This window comes from Coregonus lavaretus (assembly GCF_964263955.1).
Source record: "Coregonus lavaretus genome assembly, chromosome: 16".
Lineage (NCBI taxonomy): Eukaryota > Metazoa > Chordata > Actinopteri > Salmoniformes > Salmonidae > Coregonus > Coregonus lavaretus.
In genome coordinates, this window is record NC_140003.1 from 15,425,355 (window position 1) to 15,445,213 (window position 19,859).

At 44.7% G+C, this 19,859-nt stretch overlaps 1 protein-coding gene across 2 annotated transcripts; it reads left to right on the plus strand.

Moving 5' to 3' along the window:
- Positions 1-318: 318 nt before the first annotated feature.
- Positions 319-19,853, plus strand: LOC311144053 (dynein, cytoplasmic 1, intermediate chain 2a-like). Of its 2 annotated transcripts, none has more exons than XM_084179989.1 (16): positions 319-397; positions 2,808-2,925; positions 3,210-3,324; positions 4,059-4,149; positions 5,873-5,988; positions 10,871-10,963; positions 11,169-11,331; positions 11,472-11,571; positions 12,651-12,776; positions 13,884-14,030; positions 14,198-14,311; positions 14,723-14,856; positions 17,315-17,459; positions 17,756-17,896; positions 18,127-18,252; positions 18,754-19,853. In XM_084179989.1, exons 2-16 carry the CDS (start codon positions 2,818-2,820, stop codon positions 18,865-18,867), a joined length of 1,833 nt encoding a protein of 610 aa, XP_084036115.1. In that variant the 5' UTR covers positions 319-397; positions 2,808-2,817; the 3' UTR covers positions 18,868-19,853. The 2 variants fall into 2 exon arrangements, with proteins under 2 accessions (XP_084036115.1, XP_084036116.1); XM_084179990.1 differs by lacking the exon at positions 319-397 and adding an exon at positions 5,474-5,533 and having other exon boundaries at positions 2,811-2,925.
- The last annotated feature ends 6 nt before the right edge of the window (positions 19,854-19,859 follow it).

Sequence of the window (19,859 nt, forward strand, 5' to 3'; positions counted from 1 at the left end):
GGGTCAATAGAATTTCACATCCTCTTGGATCCAAATCATAGTATTGCATGCAGATAAATTATCAGGACTAGGACATGCATCTCTCTCCAGTATGAAAAAGGTATGCACTCATTAACTGTAAGTCGCTCTGGATAAGAGCGTCTGCTAAATGACTTAAATGTAAATGTAGATGTTATCTCTCCACCAACACTTATCTTTATTGGCAGCCACTGGGATCTTACTACTTTGAGCAGACAGTGCTCCCTACTGGCGCAGTAAACTCATTGCAAGCAAATCGGCAGCGGATGTCAATCTGAATGTCCCTCTTCGGCATTCGTTATTCCGCATCGGTTGTGTTGGTGCCAAGTTTAGGAAAGGATCCTGGATTCAAGCGATTGGAAAGCCGAGGATAAATCAGGTTTGTTACCAAACTACAATTGAAACGTACTTTTTGTTGTTTTGTTTAACATATTGTTGCTAAATAGAAACGTGTGTTGCGATTTAGTCGCCATGCCAGTCCTCCGTTGTCTTTGAGTTGGCTGGCTAGCAGTAGCAGGCCGAGCGAACTCACTTCATTGTGATATAGCTAGCTAGTTGATAATCTTAACGTTACGAGGTAGCGTAAGCTTAAATAAAACCTACTTAAATAACACCTTATGTTAAAGATTGGTAGTTAGAAATTGTTTGCGAAAGAGTCAGCTACCTAATCAATGCTTTCAACTTGAAGAGCTCAGGATGCCAAGTCAGTCATCATCAATTATTCTAGACAACGTTCGCTAAACTAGCTTCGCGATTTAGCTCGCTAGTTTAAAAATGTTGTCTGTCACTACTCACAGTCAGGCGATTCGATTAAGTCCCGGGTTGCCCCGGTTGTAGGAGTTTGGTTCGGGTGAAAAGTGATTGTATTCGTTTTGGAACCGGGCTTCCTCCCGGGCTTTTGTTAGCCAGGTGCCCCTGCTCTGTCCGATGGCCAAGTCTGCTAAAAACAAACAAAGGTGACGTAGTTAGGTTAAGCACGTGGAGTAATGAGTTGGATTCTATGTTCTCACATGCAAAAGTGGTTACTTTTGATAAAATTGCTTTAAAGTCCAATTGTATTAGTCACATGCTTCGTAAACAACATTTACATTTTAGTCATTTAGCAGACGCTCTTATCCACAGTGACTTACAGTTAGTGCATACATTTTCATACTGGTCCCCCGTGGGAATCGAACCCACAACCCTGGCGTTGCAAGCGCCATGCTCTACCAACTGTGCTACACGGGACTACGACAATAGTTGTAGACTGTTATGTATCTGCCTTCCCAATGAGAACTAGTTTGACAATTCGAACATATATTTTATGAAAAATAGATGTTGTATATGAACGATGCACCATGCTGCCTTGTTGACAACATGACCCGAGCAGCGCAGAATACTGTTCGATTTTAGAATGGCGCTTCTCCCTCACAGCATTTGTCCGTTTACTTCTCACGGGCCATAGCCCGGTGCACAGCGGCTCAGGTTAATAGAACTCCCTCACTGGCTCATTGGCTGGGTGGGGCCGCAGCTAACTTGCTAACGCGTTAAATTGTGTTAGAAAATAAACAGGCCTGCAAGTCGAGCAAAAAAACTCAGTTTTTTAAAAGCATGTGTTGAATTTTAAGATAACATTCGCTAGCTGCTCTCTATAACCCGTTTTAGCTAGCTATGTAACAGCAAAGCAAGAAGATGCTGCTCAGGACTCGTCATGGCTTGACCACAGTGTCTGTGGTGGCTAGACTACTTCTCGCCTCTACTCTTGCCAGCATCGCTTATGTTGGAGCTCTAGATTACCTCTTTACTTCTGTTTTTAAAAGTATTATAATTTTTTACCAGTAAGATACTTTTATAAGAGTAAGCTAACTAGAGTCCTTGTATTAGCCTGCAGTTTAAAACGTTTCCTTTTGCAGAAGTCTGCAATTAACACCTATTGAAAAAACATATGTTGTCTGTTTTTGTCAGCAGAATTCAAATGTATGAGTTAAATAAAAACAGTTGCATCAACCACATTGTTATCTCAAGGTTGATCAAATTTAATGTACAATGGTTTTCACACAGCGCAGACCATCTGAAAAGGAAGGCTTACAAATCTATTTCAATATGATAGCTCAGACCTCCATTCATTGTCTTAAATTGTGCAATTAGGACAAATGTCTTGAAGTGGTCCCTGTGTGGAAAGGGTCAGGTGCTGTGGAGGTTATGAGGGTTTATTAATGCTGTATGCAAAATGATAAAGCCTCTCTTGAAATTATCAACTTAATCTCTCTAAGAGCGCACTGTGAAGTTGGTTTGAGTTGAGTAGACAAAAGAGCCTTGAATGGGGCTTTGGACCAGAAGAGGATTTTACAGCCCAGATGGTCAGGACCCTGCTAATGGAAGAGCATCCAACCTTTCTCTGTCTGGACAGTAGAGTGTGCTTTTGAAACTTATAATCTGGGCCCTGCTGAAACTTAATTCATGATAAAAATCTAGCAGTGGTCCCCCTAGTTAAATGGTTTGACCTGGCAGATCACAGGTGCAAAGGAGCAGGTGCTTTTCTCGTTGATCTGAAACGTTGAAACTAAGGAGTGATCTTATTACACTTTCAGAGCAGCTCATGAAATGTGATTTATTTTCAAGTACACTAGGCTAAATTGCTTCTGACCATACTATAGACTATATTCCAATGTGTAGCCTAACTCGTGGCTATTTGTGAGAGACAAAAAATAACACCTTGTACAAATGATGGGGTTTTCAGATTTACAGACTGCTGTAAAATGCTGTAGGTCACCTATCTTGTTGTTCTGAAACGTGTTTGTGTCCTACAGTGTTGGCATCATGTCAGACAAAAGCGAGCTAAAAGCGGAGCTTGAAAGGAAGAAGCAACGCCTGGCTCAGATCAGGGAGGAGAAAAAAAGGAAGGAAGATGAGCGCAAAAAAAAAGAGGTTAGTACATGCTTATAGGGACTTTAATTACCCCCTGAACTAGACCTACCAAAATGGCAGTGCACATTCTGCTCAAAGTCTCTGAGTATGCGTATTTGACATCAGAGTGGAAAGAGGAACAATAGCTTTGATTCCATGAAAAATGTACAGATTCTACAGCTAGACTAATTGTTTTATTAAACTAGCCTAAGATAGACTATCAGACTCGAATGCTCCATCAAACCCTCTATTCATCATGTTTACAGCCAGGTACTAACCGTGTATCTGCCCTGCTTCTCTCCCAGGCTGACCTGAAGAAAGATGCCACCCCAATGGATGACTCAGACTTGGAGAAAAAGAGACGTGAGACAGATGCCCTTCTGCAGAGCATGGGCATCACATCAGCTGATGTTCCTGTTGGTAAGACACCATGTACCACCAGTATTAGAGGTTTTACAAATCTCTGTACATTAGCTTTTTACAAGAAAGTGTATTGGGCCTCTAGTGTAGTGACTCTTGACATGCATTTTTCTAAACCAAGATTTATGTGAGAGAACATTGTCACCACGCTAACAGAAGGGGGCAGAAGTGGTCCATAGTAGATTCATTAATGTTGCCTTATGGCTGGCTAGGCCTGTCAGTGTGTAAACCAGAAGCTTTGTGATAGAAAAGTAGGGAACTGATGTTATGAATTAATCCGAAAATTTAATTAAATAAATCTAAGGCTTGCCAAGGTTCCTTAGACTCGAAATGTGAATAGCTTAAAAATATGACAGTGACATGATTAAATACTTGTTTTGTATTTTTTAATTTGACAACACACCCTCAATTTTGCCTCAATTTCTCTAACATGTCTCATCCATTTACTTTTGGTATGCTGATGTGTGATTAGTTGTTTGTAATACTATTGATATTTGTCTTACTGTTGAATTTTCACTTGCATTTTCACAGTGATATAAATATAACAATTTGTCTTTGTCTTTTCTCTCTTGTGCTGCTCACACCCACTCCTTATTTGCGTTTTTGCATGCCACATTAACATATATATATTTTTACCACTGCTGGTACCCCAACACTACATACTTTTGCGCCATTGTGACCAGGCCAGCTTCTGCGCGTAGTAACAGAGGATACCTGTCTGTTTCACTATCTAGTCCCTCCTCCCATGTCTCCAACCTGCAAATCCGTGGGCACACCAAGCGAGGCAGGGAGCCAAGACTCAGGCGATGGCGCCGTGGGACCCAGGTACAAACCCCCCCCCCCGTTTAATGTTTTAATGACAAAATGCTTTAATTTCTCTCTGCAAAGAGCCTTCATCCTCTAAGCACAGTGCAGCGTTGCTGTAATTTAGGTTGTGATGCATGCAAGGGCTTTTAATCGCAGGAATGAATGAGGGACTGTCTCTCCTAATGTCTGTGTCATTTTGAAGGATTTGTGTATCACAGGTTTGAGCAGGTCTCTTCCCTATAAATCCATGTCACAGCTGGAACAGTAATCGCGTATCTAGGTTTTTAGTAAGATATTGCCAATGTTCTTACAATTAAATTGAAACTATCGTTGAATTAGTTTTACTAAATTGACACGTGCTTATGTAACCTTTTGCCTTGTAAACTATGCCCATAAACATGTACAGTTTTGAAAACACAGTACGGGTGTTATTTTCTTCTCAAAGTAACACACAAATGCCCAACAACAACACTTTGCCATGGTTTTGCATACATTTTAAAACCTTGCATGGCGCACTTGTAAAAGTCAACTAGTTTTTGTAGAGCAAGAGATTCCACATTGTTCTAGATTGATGTAGCACAACACAGGGTAAGCTGATGCTTTTAAGAGTGTACATTAACAATATCCCATCTGAAGCATGGTGTTGCATCATGGTATATACAGTACCATTAAAGAGAACGATGACTAGCTTATGCTAAGAGTGTGCATGTTAATTTTGTTTGTGTGCTGTTGCATTATGATGGTCCTAAATGGACAATAAAACAGCAGGGCTGGGGGACTTCTTAACCCCTAATTAGAGCCCCGTCCCCCTGCTGAAACTCTAGATCACCCAGAGTCCCATCAGGCCCAGGGAGCTCTTCCTCCACCCCAAGGCCCTACGTGTTGACTCGTTTCCCTCAGCAGCATGGCCATTTCCTACACACATGGAGGTCATGTTTTCCCCCGCAGGGCGCTCCTTCACATGGGAGTTCAAGCCGTTCGTGTGACACAGTTCAGGCCTCAACAGCCCCTCAGGCTGCCTCATTACACCCAGTGTCATCACACACTCAGGACCTGTGTCCACGCATTTTAAACAGATACTGTCCTTGTTTTTTCTATTTGAGTTTTTTTCTATAGAAGTGCCTACTAGAGGGTTGTTGTGGTAACCTCGTTTTCCCACCCTCTTACGTAAAATTCACGCAGTGTTTCTGAAATGAATGTAGTGAATTGAACACAAGTTTGCTTTGTTACCTGTGTTTTTCAGTGTGGGCATGTTGAGTGTATATGTTCTAACTTGTATCCTCTCTTGGTTTATGCCTGCTTTCTCTCACTAATGCTGCCTTGTTGCTGTGACACTAACCAGGACTCTCCACTGGGACTCTGACCCGTCCACGCTTCAGCTTCACTCTGACTCTGAGCTGCGGTATTGGACGCTACCTTCTTTTCAACCTCTAGTGTTGTTGCTCTTCTTTACCCTCTCAAAGCCATCATTTTATATCAGAAAGAAAGTGTGTGTCTTGGTGGCATCTTTCTTTGACCTACATACACGTTGTTATCCTTCTTTTCCTTCTCCATTAATAAGTGATTATCAGAAGACAAAATCCCCCAACTGTCTTAAAGGCAACTTCAGCTTTGAGGTGCTAATGAAAAGATGGCAATGTGATAGTACTGTTGTGTGCTTTGTCTGGGCTGGCCAGGTTCATGTTATTATTTCAGCTCTCCTTGGCCCTTCCATGTGTCTGAAGATGTGCTCTGTTTTTAGGCGTGGACCTCTGAAGCTGGGCATGGCCAAGATCACCCATGTTGACTTCCCTCCAAAAGAGACAGTGTCGTACACCAAGGAGACCCAGACACCTGTTATGACCCAGCTGAAGGAAGGTGAGATGCCTGACTCAACTACTCTAGGCACTTCTAGTTGATATTTTCTGCACAACTAAAGCAGTGTGTGTGTGATGTGGCCGGCCGGCTGGCTGGCCTGTGTGATCGTACGAGTGGGAGCAGGAAGTGAACACGGAGTGTAAATGATCTGGCCTTACCGAGCACAGAGATGAAAGCCGGGGGAAATTGCAGGGGCCCCGGGAAACATAAGAAACCAAAGGAAAGATTAAATTCACACACATAGGCCCACTCCTCTCAAAACCCCCATCCTCAAACCAATAGGGCACTGCTACAATGAATGTGGAGGTTGAGAGGGCCAGGGCGAATAAGGAAGAAAGGCAGTAGATTGGCTAGATATGAAGCGCCTTGTGCATGCTTGGTTAATGTATCTGAAGCATGTCAATATGTATGGTATTGTTGCACACCAGCTCATGTGGTTGTCTGTGTATCTTAAAAAAACCATATTTGCCCGTAAAGTCCACATGTGCAATATTGTGATTACGCCCCTGGTTTTTCTTTGCTAAGATGCAGTTCAAACTGTGTCTCTCGGGCTGAAACCCATCTCGGTTGTTTACACTGCTTTATCAGCAGGACATGTCAGAGACTACCCTACTGCTATAAAGAGGGCAATGTAACCTTGCTGTTTTTGATTTATTTACACAGTGAGGGATTTTAAAGAGTTTCCTGATTTCTGCTTGATGACTTGTGTTCGTAGATGTTTGGGTTGATGAACAAAAGGTTTATTCCCTGCTCGGGCTAGTTGTCTTTGTGCTTGAGAAGCAACTACTCTAAGTTCCACCTTCACACTTCAAACTGCATAGAATCAACTGAGTTCCGTATCATATCAATCTCCCGTGGAAACTAACCAGATGACTTGTGGTGATTTGTCATTGAGGATTGTGAATTGCCTGCAGTCTGGCTCTGAACAAGTTGTGTGACTCTGTGGAAAAAAAACACAACCAGACCCAACGAAGAGTAGAACTCTCTCTCTAAGGCATTGTACCACTGTGTTAAACAAGGAGGGTTTCTGCCGGCTGTTCAACACTAGACCCCCTCCACTCTCTTTGCCACTCTGTAATCATTTCATCAACACTCTCACTTCCCTATCTTTTCCCTTCACCCAATAGGCACATAACAAAACACACTCAGTGACATTGTGAGTTTTCGCGCCATCACTCCTGGCACTTGGTGAGGCGGCGTCTCCTCGCCTGTTCGCATCCTTCTGTGCATATTCGATGTAGGGGGTGGAGTCGGGCGCGTGCACTGATTGAGCTATTCATCATGTTGTCAAGAGGAGGCGACGGCACGGTACACAAGGTCAGCGGGCGTTGGCATTGGAGGGAGGTGATGCCGTGCCATGCTACACAGAGAGGGGGGGGGGAGAGAGAGATCCCAAATGGTCCCCATAGATGACCCACCCCTCTCCAAAAAAGGCACAAAAAGCTGATTAGTGGTGTAGGGTCTCCCATCCTCTAGACCACAGGTTTTCAAGCCTCTCCTCGGGGACCCCCAGCCGTTCCATGTATTTGAACTAGTCCACAGCTATCACACCTGATTTAACTTGTCAACTAATCATCAAGCACTTGAATAGGTGAATCAGGTGAAATAGTTCAGGGCTACAACTAAATTGTGAAATGTCTAGGGGTCCCAGGGCAGAGGTTTGAAAGCCACTGCTCTAGACTGCCTCTAATATAGGCTACTAGGAGTCCTGTGTAGACACAAATGTAGTGACCTGGTGGGAAAAATCTATTAGATTGAAAACTTTCCCCATAAATCTTAGGCCCAACAATATTTATAAAAGTCATACTCATTGTTTTTTTGGGATGATTGTAATTCCCATTCCAGGTCATGCAAGGAAAAGCAGTGAATCAGGCCCACAGTGTGTAGAAATCAAATGTAGTGGTAGGCTATATGAAGAACATTAGCGTGTTCAGGCTACAGCAGTAGACTTTATGCAACGTCAATAAGTGCTGCTTAGCAAGAGGTTATAATTATGGAACAAATATATAGGGTAATTCATTGAGTGGTCTGCCTGGAACTCCTGTTTTAAAAATGCTTCAGGCAATACAAGAGAGAGCATTTGAGTACATTTGAAATATGATTAATTTCAATTGTTTTAATCACTTGGAATTCAAGGGAAGGCCATAACTTTTAATCACTGAAGGAACTCAACAGCCTCTTGTTTGAAGTGGCACTCTTAGAACATTGTCACCTTTCATACGCTTGGCACTTGATGATTAGTACCCCTTAACTGACTGTATTGTTGAATAAAATGTAAGGCTACCATTTTTAACTACAGTTTCAGCATGCTCATATCAATTCTAGTAGAGTTTATTCAAAGATCTGAATGTGAAAAAATAACCAGAAAGAAAGATTTATAGGGTCGATTTTTTTGTTGTTGTTGCTGAATCACATCTTCACAGAAAGGTATTTTTTGTGTCTCAATCGTCTGTTTGTTGAGAGAGAAAGAGAGCCTATATAGAGGGATAGAGAGACAGAGGTAACCAGTGCTCCAAGTGTGTAAACTCAACAAAAGCCTCTCATTTCACAGCTGACTGAACCCTGATTAACCTGCTCATCAGAATAGCAGTAGGGTGACTGCTGAAATCTCCTGTGTTGTGTTGTCCCTTTAGTAAATCCGTATCTGACACTTAAAGAAAATGTGATGCAGGCCTATGCTATGCACGTAAACATATTTTGGCACTTGACCTGCTTCTGATAGTAGCAAAATACATTTGGGGCATTGAGATGTCAAATTATCTTGCCATTCATTTTAGCTGGCAAATGCAATAAATAGGATAACAGAATTAAAAGGAATCTTCTCATATGTGATTTGTGAACAGTTGTTATGAGTAATGCTGTTTACTTTAGACTTGAAAGGGAAGGGCATTTTCATTTACAGATTGAAAACTAGCAGTGAATTGAATGACGCCAAGGCGTGTTCTGTGTTTAGCACTAAGTGGGCTCTCTCTCTACTGACAGACCGTGTGCTGTCTCCGCATCTCATCTAGAAAGATCAGCCGATGGAAGCTGAGGTTTGTGGAACAGCCTTTAGTAAACTGACATGTGGAAGTCAGATTTGTGTTGTCCATCCTTTGGCTGTGGACGAGAGGAACACACCTGCAGTGGGGAGTAAAGGTCATTAGTTTTGTACTTGAACAACACAGTGGGCCCACGTGGCGTTTGCATTAATATAGTGTCTATTGACAAAGACCTGTGATTACACCTCCCTCCCTCGGCACCACTCCCCCAAAAAGCTTTTATTTCTTAAGTGGTACAAAAGCCATAATTGGGCCTGCTTTGAGGGGAGGTGTCAGTGTGCAGGACATGGTTGATCCGTGTTGAATTCTGTTAAATGTTTCCCCCCACCCCTGATTCTGTCCTCCACCCCCACCCACCTACCCCCCGTTACCCCAGCGGGGTCACCAGGATCACTAGATTTTCTCCAAATGGCTATTTTGGTTGGCAGGTGCATTATACCCTTTATTTTCAGATTGTCTTTCCGCTCCTAATGCCTGGCAGGTTGATTGCTCTGCCTGCCTCGCCGTGGAAACGGCTGACAAGCGCGGCCGGGCCCAGCTGAAAGACAGTGATTACTGTTTTCCTTTAAGCTTGATTGAGGCCCTTGAAAGGAAAGATTTTAACCTTCTCCATTTGGTCTCAGGGTACGGCCATCCATTGAAATGGCTCATCATCAACCCAGTTCTGTAAACTCATCAGAGCACCCAATGCCCTCCCACCTAATAGGAAGGGAGGAAAGAGAATCACTTCATATGGGCAAAGTGACTGATGACATTATCATAGATCTCAGTGGAAAGGAAACGGTTCTGTGCAACGCTGCTGCCATTATAGATGAACTATGCATATGTAGAGCTCTAAAGGGTATGGAAGTAACAAACTGTACATTTTCTCAACCGCATGAATGTGTTTGTTTAGGCTCTCTATTTATACATTGAAGAGGCGTGTATGGAGAGGGGACGGTGAGGTGTTGGTTTGAGATAGCAGAGTTGTCTAGTGTGTTTGAGCCAGCATGTGGTTTGCCAGCTGGTCCGTCCTACAAGCTGGATTTTGTTGTACGTTCTCTGAGGTTGAATAGCAGTCTGTGGACCCCCTGGCGGGACGGTAATTGCACAGGCTTGCCGTTCAGAGAAAGACTTGTCTAGGGGCGGCCAGGCGGAAAACCTCTGTGCCATCCTCATGCCACCTTTGAGTAGAACAAGACAATCCAAGCAGCGCCATCTGGTTAGCACCGTCCTGTCAGCTGGTCGGACCAATGGGAGTGGGCCTGGGCAGCTGCTCCCCGCCCGCTGCCCCCGGACCATGGCCCCTGGCCTGGTTGGAAGGGGGGAACTTGTTACTGGGACATGGAGGAGATGGCTACACTGAGAAGTGCAAGCCCCCTGTTGAATAGCTGGGTCTCATTAACAGGGGAAGGGGGGGGGGGGGGGGGGGGACCTTAGGACCAGACCCCTGCTGCGTCACCCCCCGTCCACACAAATGACAACTTTAGAGGCGCAGGTCTTTTCAGAGAGGTGACATTGTGTTGGCAAACCAAACAAATGGGAGATAGACACAGAAGGATTCCATTCCCATACCATTGCTAGCCTGCTTACCATTCAGTGTGTTTATTGAGGAGAAAAACAACGTTGCAGAGATAGACTAGTAGTAGTAGTCATTAGGAATGAACCAAACATTGACACAGAATTGCAGGATCAATTGTCACTTTAAACCATTGTAAATGAAATAATCCAGGATTTATAACATTTCTCATTTGTCACTATCAAATTTGGCATCACTAATTTAGTCTAAACCATGATATTTAAAGCATTGCCAGGTTTGTTATATAGTGTTCAACTGAAATCATGCACCTTTTACCCAACAGAGGAAGAAGAAGAGGAGGAGGAGGAAGTTGCTCCACCACAACTAGTGCTTGAGACCCAAACAGAGAAACCTGTCCAGAAAGAGGAGGAGGAAGGTAGGAGTTGTGGTGCTAAAAGAAAAACAATTGGACTTCTTTGATGTCATCTTCATTGAATAATCCTACTAACCATTTTTGTGGGATTTTGACTTCCACATTTTGTATGATGTCCCTTTGTTTCGACTTAAATTCGAATGAGACAACCCAAACCTGTTAGATGATTCCGTATCCTTTGTCCATAACTTTTACTGTCTGTCTGCAGCACCTCCACAAGAGCTGACCGAGGAAGAGAAGCTGCAGATCCTCCACTCTGAGGAGTTTATAACCTTCTTTGACCACAGTACCCGCATTGTGGAGCGGGCTCTGTCCGAACATGTGGACGTCTTCTTCGACTACAGTGGTCGCGAGATGGAGGAGAAGGAAGGGTAAGGAAAGCTTTCCAATAGAGACAAGAGGCACATTTCTTTGATATCTTTGAATAGAAAAGGCAAAATCATGTCGCTGTTTAGTAATAGGAAGGAGTGTGTTATTGTTATGACTTGACTGTGACTATGCTGTTTTCTAGTGAGATCCAGGCGGGGGCCAAGCTGTTTCTGAACAGGCAGTTTATGGACGAGCGCTGGTCCAAGCACCGTGTGGTCACCTGTCTGGACTGGTCCCCTCAGGTAAAACATGCTCCGGGGTGAAGTTTCTCCTAGGTGCAGATCTAGGATCAGCTTCCCCTTTCCAATCCTAACCTTAATCATTGAAAGAACTGACCCAAGATCAGTGTCTATGGGGAACTTCACCCTATACCGGTAAAACACAGTACCGTCCGTCAGCGTTGGCTCATGATGCTACTTTTTCACTGACTCAGTCACTGAGTGAAAATGCAAGCAATAGTTCTTTATGGTTTTACTGGCCCCTGCGTCTTTGTGAATCATGTTAATCTGTCTTTGTGTGTTCGAATTCCATCACATATTGCGTTTGTTATTGTAAGAATTAAGTATGTTAATGCATTGTTGAGTCTTTAACTCCCGCACCGCTGCCCTAATTCTGTATGATATACATGGGACTTATTTTACATATTAGACATTTAACCATGTTCCTCCGGGAGCTGGGACTGTGTCATGCACAAATTGTCACTTAGTACAAGCCCGTAATGATTTGTTTGCCCTTACGTCGCTCTTCATTTGATTCATAGTTCTACAATGGCTTCTGTCAGTGATTGAACACCAACTCATTGTTCACCACTACGTTGCTCGCTCAGAGCAAAATCCATTCCCTTGTGTTAAATTGTGTATTCACAAACTGTAAACTTCAGTTGTTCCAATATGAGAAGCAGCAGAGGTTAATGGTTTGTTTACATCTGGTAAGTGGCTGAGAGCAGGATTTTAAAGCCATTCTTTCCTCAGCCATTTCTCCTTGTGTTTTAAATGTGCACTGGAGGGTTGGGTTTCAAAGGTCTCCAACGACCTGGAGTGGCCAACTTTACTACTGTGGTTCACTCGGCTGTCTCAGAAGTCTAGTCCCTAGTCCTTTAACATTATGCAAAGCTGTAGCATCCAAACGTTATTTACCAGACTGCGCTGTTGGGGAAAAGTTTCCCGGCCATAAATCTTGTTGAAGGAGGGGCGGTTACGCATTCTGCTAGGCATTCACCGGCACCGCGGAGGGCAGGGGAGGCTTGTTCACGTGGAGCCAAGCCTGGAGGCCATGACTACTTCCTCTTGACATTCATTTGGGCTGATTTGTCTGTCACCAGTATCCTGAGCTGCTGGTTGCCTCATACAACAACAATGAGGAAGCCCCCCACGAGCCGGACGGGGTGGCCCTGGTCTGGAACATGAAGTACAAGAAGAACACGCCAGAGTACGTCTTCCACTGCCAGGTACTAAAGCCATGCAGGGCCCCTCTCTTTCTTTGCCCCCCCCCATCCTCTCCCCTCTGCCTCATGGGTGGCTCTCTCCCTGACGAGTGTGGCACACCGCCAACCATCCCTCCCACCTCTCTCTCTCTCTCTCTCTCCCTCCCTCCCTTGATCCCCCCTCCCCATCCACATTGTGATTTCACTGGGCTGGCATTCACCTCCACCACATCTATCCACAAACACATGTTAGTGAGGCGCCGGAGAAGAGCAGTGTTGCAATAGCGGACTGGGGTCCAAGAGGCTGCAGCAGTCGTATTAAGTGTGGTGTGCTGTGCAGGGCTGGAGTGGTTATCATGTGTATCTAAACAAGAGCCCTGTGTTCAGCAGAGAGTGAGCGAGAGGGCAGCTCCTCCGCTGGCTTGCCTTAATATACTGCATGCCCTGAGGTTCGCACACCAAGGCAGGTTGAGTAGAACCACATGTTGCTGCCGCCAGAGCGGATGTAGTCTCAGGCACATTGCTCCGACAAAATAAAACTGAGCAGAAGTGTGAAGTCATTTTTCTTCATGCCTCCAAGTGGGCGGGAAATGCAATTTTTCCTCACCAAGTGTCACCTTTTGTTAAAAATGTACTTGGATGAATTAATGATTAAATATGACTACATGTTTAGGATTTACAGGGGATTTGTTTCAGGCTATGGTGAAGGTAGGGCTTGGACCAGGAAGCCAGAGAACACGGAAGGAGATTTTACACATAAGAAACTAGCATGAATAATGTAGACATATTCCATACATGATATGTCCTGTCGTGAGCTGCCTCCAGCAGAAGGCTCTGCCGTGAGTGGGGAAGTGTGAGTCATGGAAAACAGGGGATTGTTAAAGTTGAAATGAAAAGAAGCAGCCTGCTATACAGCAAGCTGGCATACAGCTGCAGGAGCCTGAATGGTTCAAGTCTGTATATTCTTTTTAGCAGGTCTGAAATGGGGACCGCACACAGCAGTTTTTGATTGGAGGTGACATAGACGTACATTACCAGAGAGCTGTCGCCGTTCCACAGTGTACTACTTCATCTCAGCAGACGCTAACATGGCGCTCTCTCTTTTTTTTACCCTCCCTCTCTCTCTGCCAGTCTGCTGTGATGTCGGCCGCCTTTGCCAAGTTCCACCCTAACCTGGTGGTGGGGGGCACCTACTCAGGGCAGATCGTTCTGTGGGACAACCGGAGCAACAAGAGGACCCCCGTACAGAGGACCCCCCTGTCAGCAGCAGCACACACGGTATAGCAACAATGGGATGGAATGCCAATCAACCATCACCAAAATATATTTTGATCTCAACCGTTACATTTGACACATACAATGGCAAGTAGAGCAGAGTGCAGGTTACATTGGTGTGTTGTAAACAGCCTCATTGTGTGGCCTTGTTCCCCTTTCTCTCTGTGCAGCACCCAGTGTACTGTGTGAACGTGGTGGGCACCCAGAACGCCCACAACCTCATCAGCATCTCTACCGACGGCAAGATGTGTTCCTGGAGCCTGGACATGCTGTCTCAGCCGCAGGTAGGTACCGCCCATCAGTCACCTCACCACACTGACACGGGACCGCTCAGCCTGTTCTCCGCACACTACACGTCGGCCCAGTCATGGGGCATGTCAAACACCGGGACCTCACTAGACCCATTTTGTTTCAGCCGCGCCGTTTGTTTTTACGCACTAACTATAATTTTGCGCTCAATTCATTTTTCAAAGGCAAGGAAATGAACTCTGCTAGCGATGTCATTCCGACGACGCTGCCAAACCCACCGAACGTCAAATGTTAATCATTTATAAAGTGCTAGCTGAATTTAGATTATGCATTAATAACCTGTCAAGTGAAATGTATAGGCTGTGGTTAGGGTAGTGTGTGTGTGTGTGTTAACATGCAGGCCGGGTAGAGAGAGAGCTGGTTGTTCTGTTCCCACTACTCTACAGGACAGCCTGGAGCTGGTGTTCAAGCAGTCCAAGGCCGTAGCTGTCACCTCCATGTCTTTCCCCCTCGGAGATGTCAACAACTTTGCGGTGGGGAGCGAAGATGGATCCGTCTACATGGCGTGTCGTCATGGAAGGTACACCAACAACCAATCCCCCACCCACCCAGTCCCCCCTGTCCCCATCCCCGTCCTCTCTGGCTGGGCAGACACCTCCAGGAAACTGAGGAGGCTTGTTAGGCCCCGGTTTAAAACATAAATATATCCCCCTCACTTCCCCAAGCAATATGAATCGAACACTTGATGTCCTGCTGTTTGAGGTTTTCACTCCTACCCCAGTCATCCTGTTTTGCTTTAGCTTCTGTCAGTTATGTTTGTAAAGGTCGCCCAACATAAACAGGGCACACATGGAGGGGAAACAAATCATTTTTTCCCTCTTTTCTTTTGGAGGTGTTCTCCCTCAGAGTGAGGGAGTTTGTTTAAAACTCGGTGTCTCAAAGAGACTTAGAATCTGAAGTTTGTTACACAATGCTCTCGTTTGAGCAAACAGTCAGTGTGTCCGCTTGTGAGGCGACAGAGCAACATTGCTTGCCTTGGAGTGCTGCCTGCGACGGAGAGCCATGTCTCTACGGCTACGGTGTTCATGTTAATGTCCTGCATTATGCCCAGAGACCGCCGAGAGGGGATAGTTGCTAGGTTCTGCGTTGCAGGTTCACCTCTGTAATTGAGGGACTGATTTTCCACCTAATTTACAATGGTATGATACTCTCATCCCAGTTAATAACGCATAAGCATCACTCATGCTGGGTATTTACCTCTCTGCGTAATTATCAGGGCCACAGCCTAGTAACAGCTCTGCAACATGTGGCTCTGGAGCTGAAAGCTGCCTCTCTTTCACCACTGCGCTGGGAATCTACAGTCATCGCATGTTAAAAAGGGAATTCTCTAAATGTTATTCCCAAAGTAAATTGAGACAAAAAGGGAGGTCTTAACCAAACCTTGTGTACTATAAAATTCAGAAATATACTGAACAAAAATATAAACGCAACATGCAACAATTTCTTTACAGTTCATATAAGGAAATCAGTCAATTGAAATAAATAAATTAGGCCTTAATCTATGGATTTCACATGACTGGGCATAGGCCCACCCACTTGGGAGCCAGGCCCAGCCAATCAGAATGAGTTTTTTGCCACAAAAGGGCTTTATTACAAACAGAAATACTCCTCCACAACCCATATTATATTTTGTTGGTAATGATATCTCATTATACACTGAGTGTCCAAAACATTAAGAACACCTTCCTAATATTGAGTTGCACCCCCCCTTTTGCCCTCAGAACAGCCTCAATTCTTTGGGGCATGGACTCTACAAGGTGTTCCACAGGGATGCTAGCCCATATTGACTCCAATGCTTCCCACAGTTGTGTCAAGTTGGCTGAATGTTCTTTGGGTGGTGGACCATTCTTGATAGACGCGGGAAACTGTTGAGTGTAAAAACCCATCAGCGTTGCAGTTCTTGGCACAAAGCGGGGTGCCTGGCACGTACTACCATACCCTGTTCAAAGGCACTTAAATATTTTGTCTTGCCCATTCACCCTCTGAATGGCACACATACACAATCCATGTCTCAAGGCTTAAAAACCCGTCTTTAACCTTGAACCGCTTCAACTACGCTGGTTGAATTGGATATAACACATTACATCAATAAGGGTCAGTCTGTCATGCAAAGAGCAGGTGTTCATAATGTTTTGTACACTAAGTATATATGTTAAACCCCTAAGGTTGCAACACTCACTACCGAGTTCCAAACTGCACCTGGAAGCAACATCAGCACAAGAACTGTTCGTCGGGAGCTTCATAAAATGGGTTTCCAAGGCCGAGCAGCCGCACACAAGCAATGCCAAGAGTCGGCTGGAGTGGTGTAAAGCTCGCCGCCATTGGACTCTGGAGCAGTGGAAATGCGTTCTCTGGAATGATGACTCCCGCTTCACCATCTGGCAGTCCGACGGACAAATCTGGGTTTGGCGGATGCCAGGAGAACTCTACCTGCCCCAATGCAAAATGCCAGCTGTTCCATGTAGTGAATCTGTTATTCTTGGTGTTTGTATGGGCTAATATCACTAAGGTCAACATTTTTGTTGATACTTCAAGGGGTCCTAAAATTCCAAATCAAATATCAAATATCCATATAACTTGGTAGAACTCCCCCGGCTTAGACAGGGCATAGACTGTTTAGTGCCAAATATAAGGGGTTACATTCATATAAAAAAAATACAATGTTTCCTGATCTTTCTTATATCTCTCAGATATAGGACAGACACTTCAGAACAAACTTCCTTTAGGTTTTTTTTGGGGGGGGCTATCTGTTCCAAGTAGAGCGTCTGCTAAATGACTAAAATGTAAATGTAATGAATCTGTTATTAAATGCGTTTGTATGGGCCCTCCCCTCCCCCCTCCCCACCCCCGGCTTGGACAGGGCTTAGACTCTTATTGGTTAATGTATTCATCAAGGGGTTCCATAAGAAATGTATGTAACATGGTGTTTGCTAATTATTGCATTCTTATCTGCTGTGTGTTGTATGTTTGGGCCACAGTAAAGCAGGGATCAGTGAGATGTTTGAGGGCCACCACGGGCCTATCACAGGGATAGACTGTCACACAGCGACAGGGCCCATCGACTTCTCCCACCTGTTTGTCACCTCCTCCTTCGACTGGACCGTCAAGCTGTGGAGCACTAAGGTACTGTATCGTCTCTCAATTAGAAAGCCTGCTGTTACTATTGTGCGTCCCAAATGGCATCGTATTCCCTACATAGTGCACTACCTTTGACCTAGAGCCCTATAAGTAGTGCACTATATAGGGAATAGGGTGCCATTTAGGAAGCAACCTATATCTGTGGTTGAATTTGGACTCAATTAACCCCACAAAGCTGCATCTGTTTTTGTTGTTGTTGCATTGATCCAGATATTTGCATTTGGCATGGTCAGTTCCGAGTGGGTCAATGTTTTCAAGCGCCGCCTGTTTCTCTCTTTCAGAACAACAAGCCACTGTACTCGTTCGAGGACAACTCGGATTACGTCTATGATGTCATGTGGTCTCCCACTCACCCGGCTCTGTTTGCGTGTGTGGATGGAGTGGGCCATCTTGACCTGTGGAACCTCAACAATGACACTGAGGTACCCAGCACATGCCCCCTTTACCACAAGTTTTGCACCAATGCAGCATCTATAGGGGCGGTTTCCCCGACACAGATTCAGCCTAGTCCTGGACTAAAAGCAGATTCTCCAGGCTTAATCTGTGTCTGGGAAACCGGCCCATAGTGTAACAGAAATCCAGTCAGTCATCAGTATTGGTGTTGTAGGTGTTGACAGATGAGGTGTTGACAGATGAGGTGTTTCTTTTGCAGGTTCCCACAGCCAGTACCACAGTGGAGGGGAACCCAGCCCTGAACCGTGTGCGATGGGCCCACTCCGGCAAAGAGATAGCCGTGGGAGACTCTGATGGCCAGATTCTGGTCTATGATGTTGGAGAGGTGAGTGGGTTAAGAGCCTTTACTGTGCCAATAAAATGCATGGAATTCTTCATATATGTTTTGGAAGGGGGTTTTACATTCAGACATTTGAGCAAGAATTGAGATCTAGGCTAAATCTCAAATGTTCCTTTGAGAGGTTCAATGGGGTTATTCCCTATTTTCCTCCTATACCTCAAGTGGAGGTGAAGGGGCTCTGGTAATACTTTATGCTTCATGTCTCGGGACAACAATTAAGCCATTGTCTTGTCAGAGGCCAGCTATCTGGATGGAGACGGCTCCTGAGGGTCTGTCTGAGTGTCTGTGTCAGTCATGTCACTGAGTAGTGAGCTGCAGATACAGAGAGCAGCTCTCCCCCACCCTGATCTCTGCCACTGACAGGTCAAGTCTCTGTGACAATTAGAAGATTGCCTGTGATCCCCTGCCCCCTGAAAGTGTCCCAGTTTCAACAATATGAGTTAGTATTTTCACCCATATCAATGCTTTGTCTTCCTCTCCCCCCAGCAAATCGCCGTTCCACGCAACGATGAGTGGACCCGTTTCGTCCGAACCCTGGCGGAGATCAACGAGAACCGGGACGACGCTGAGGAGCTGGCCGCTCAGCGCCTCTCTGCCTGATCGCCATGGAAACGCCAGTCTAGGGACCAGGGAAAGGCATCATAATGTTTTGATTGGAGGAAAAGACGCGATTGCGACAGTGTTCAGGCGTGTGGACATCTTCTTTGGAAACATTATAGTCAGATTTAATACACATAGCTACTTAACTTGGATACTTCTGCCTTCTCCTTCAGCTGGTTTAAGCACACCAGTCTCTGATGGGATAACTAACAGGGCTATCAACCTCAGACACTACAATAAACAAAGCCATCTTCTTACTCTGCAATACAAATCAGTTGAACTCTTTTCAAGTACTCAAAAACCAGAACGCCTTAAAGGTACCATGTCAACTCCATGGAGAGCTCATGTGTCTGAATCCATATGGTAGTGTTGTGGGATTAGCTTCAGGTTCAGTTTCACAGGCCACTCAACTTGTTTGTGGTTACACCACCCTGAGCATGTTTGCTGTCATCATGACAGATGTTTGCTGTTCACCATCTGTGCTTCGATGCCCGTGTCCACTTCAACTGTAGTAGATCCATCACATCATTACTACACACAGGAATGTAGTGGTCTCATCATACTTTTAGCCAGTGTTTTTCTATGTTCCTTTAACCTAGATGCACCAAATATCCACTTGTTTTGTAATATATGGAAAAATGTAGCGTTTCTTCTTCAACTTGTCAATGTCTTTGTACATGAATATTGCTCTTAAACTAAATTTGACACTTATGATATCAGAACCAGAATCTTTAGAAATTTGTGATTGAGGGAGAACTACCTGAGGATATTATGCTGTATTGGAAAAATTGCTTTATGTGCACTATGAATTCCGTATCCATACTTTGTCGTGTCTAAGCAAAAGCGGTCCTTTGTGTGACCTAGATATTACAGAGAATGTCTCCCATATATCGTGTCATGAATCTCAGAATGTACTTTTTTCACAATTTAAAATTAAACCATTTTGATTTATTTCATCAAAATACAATAAATACATTTAAATGATTTCCCAA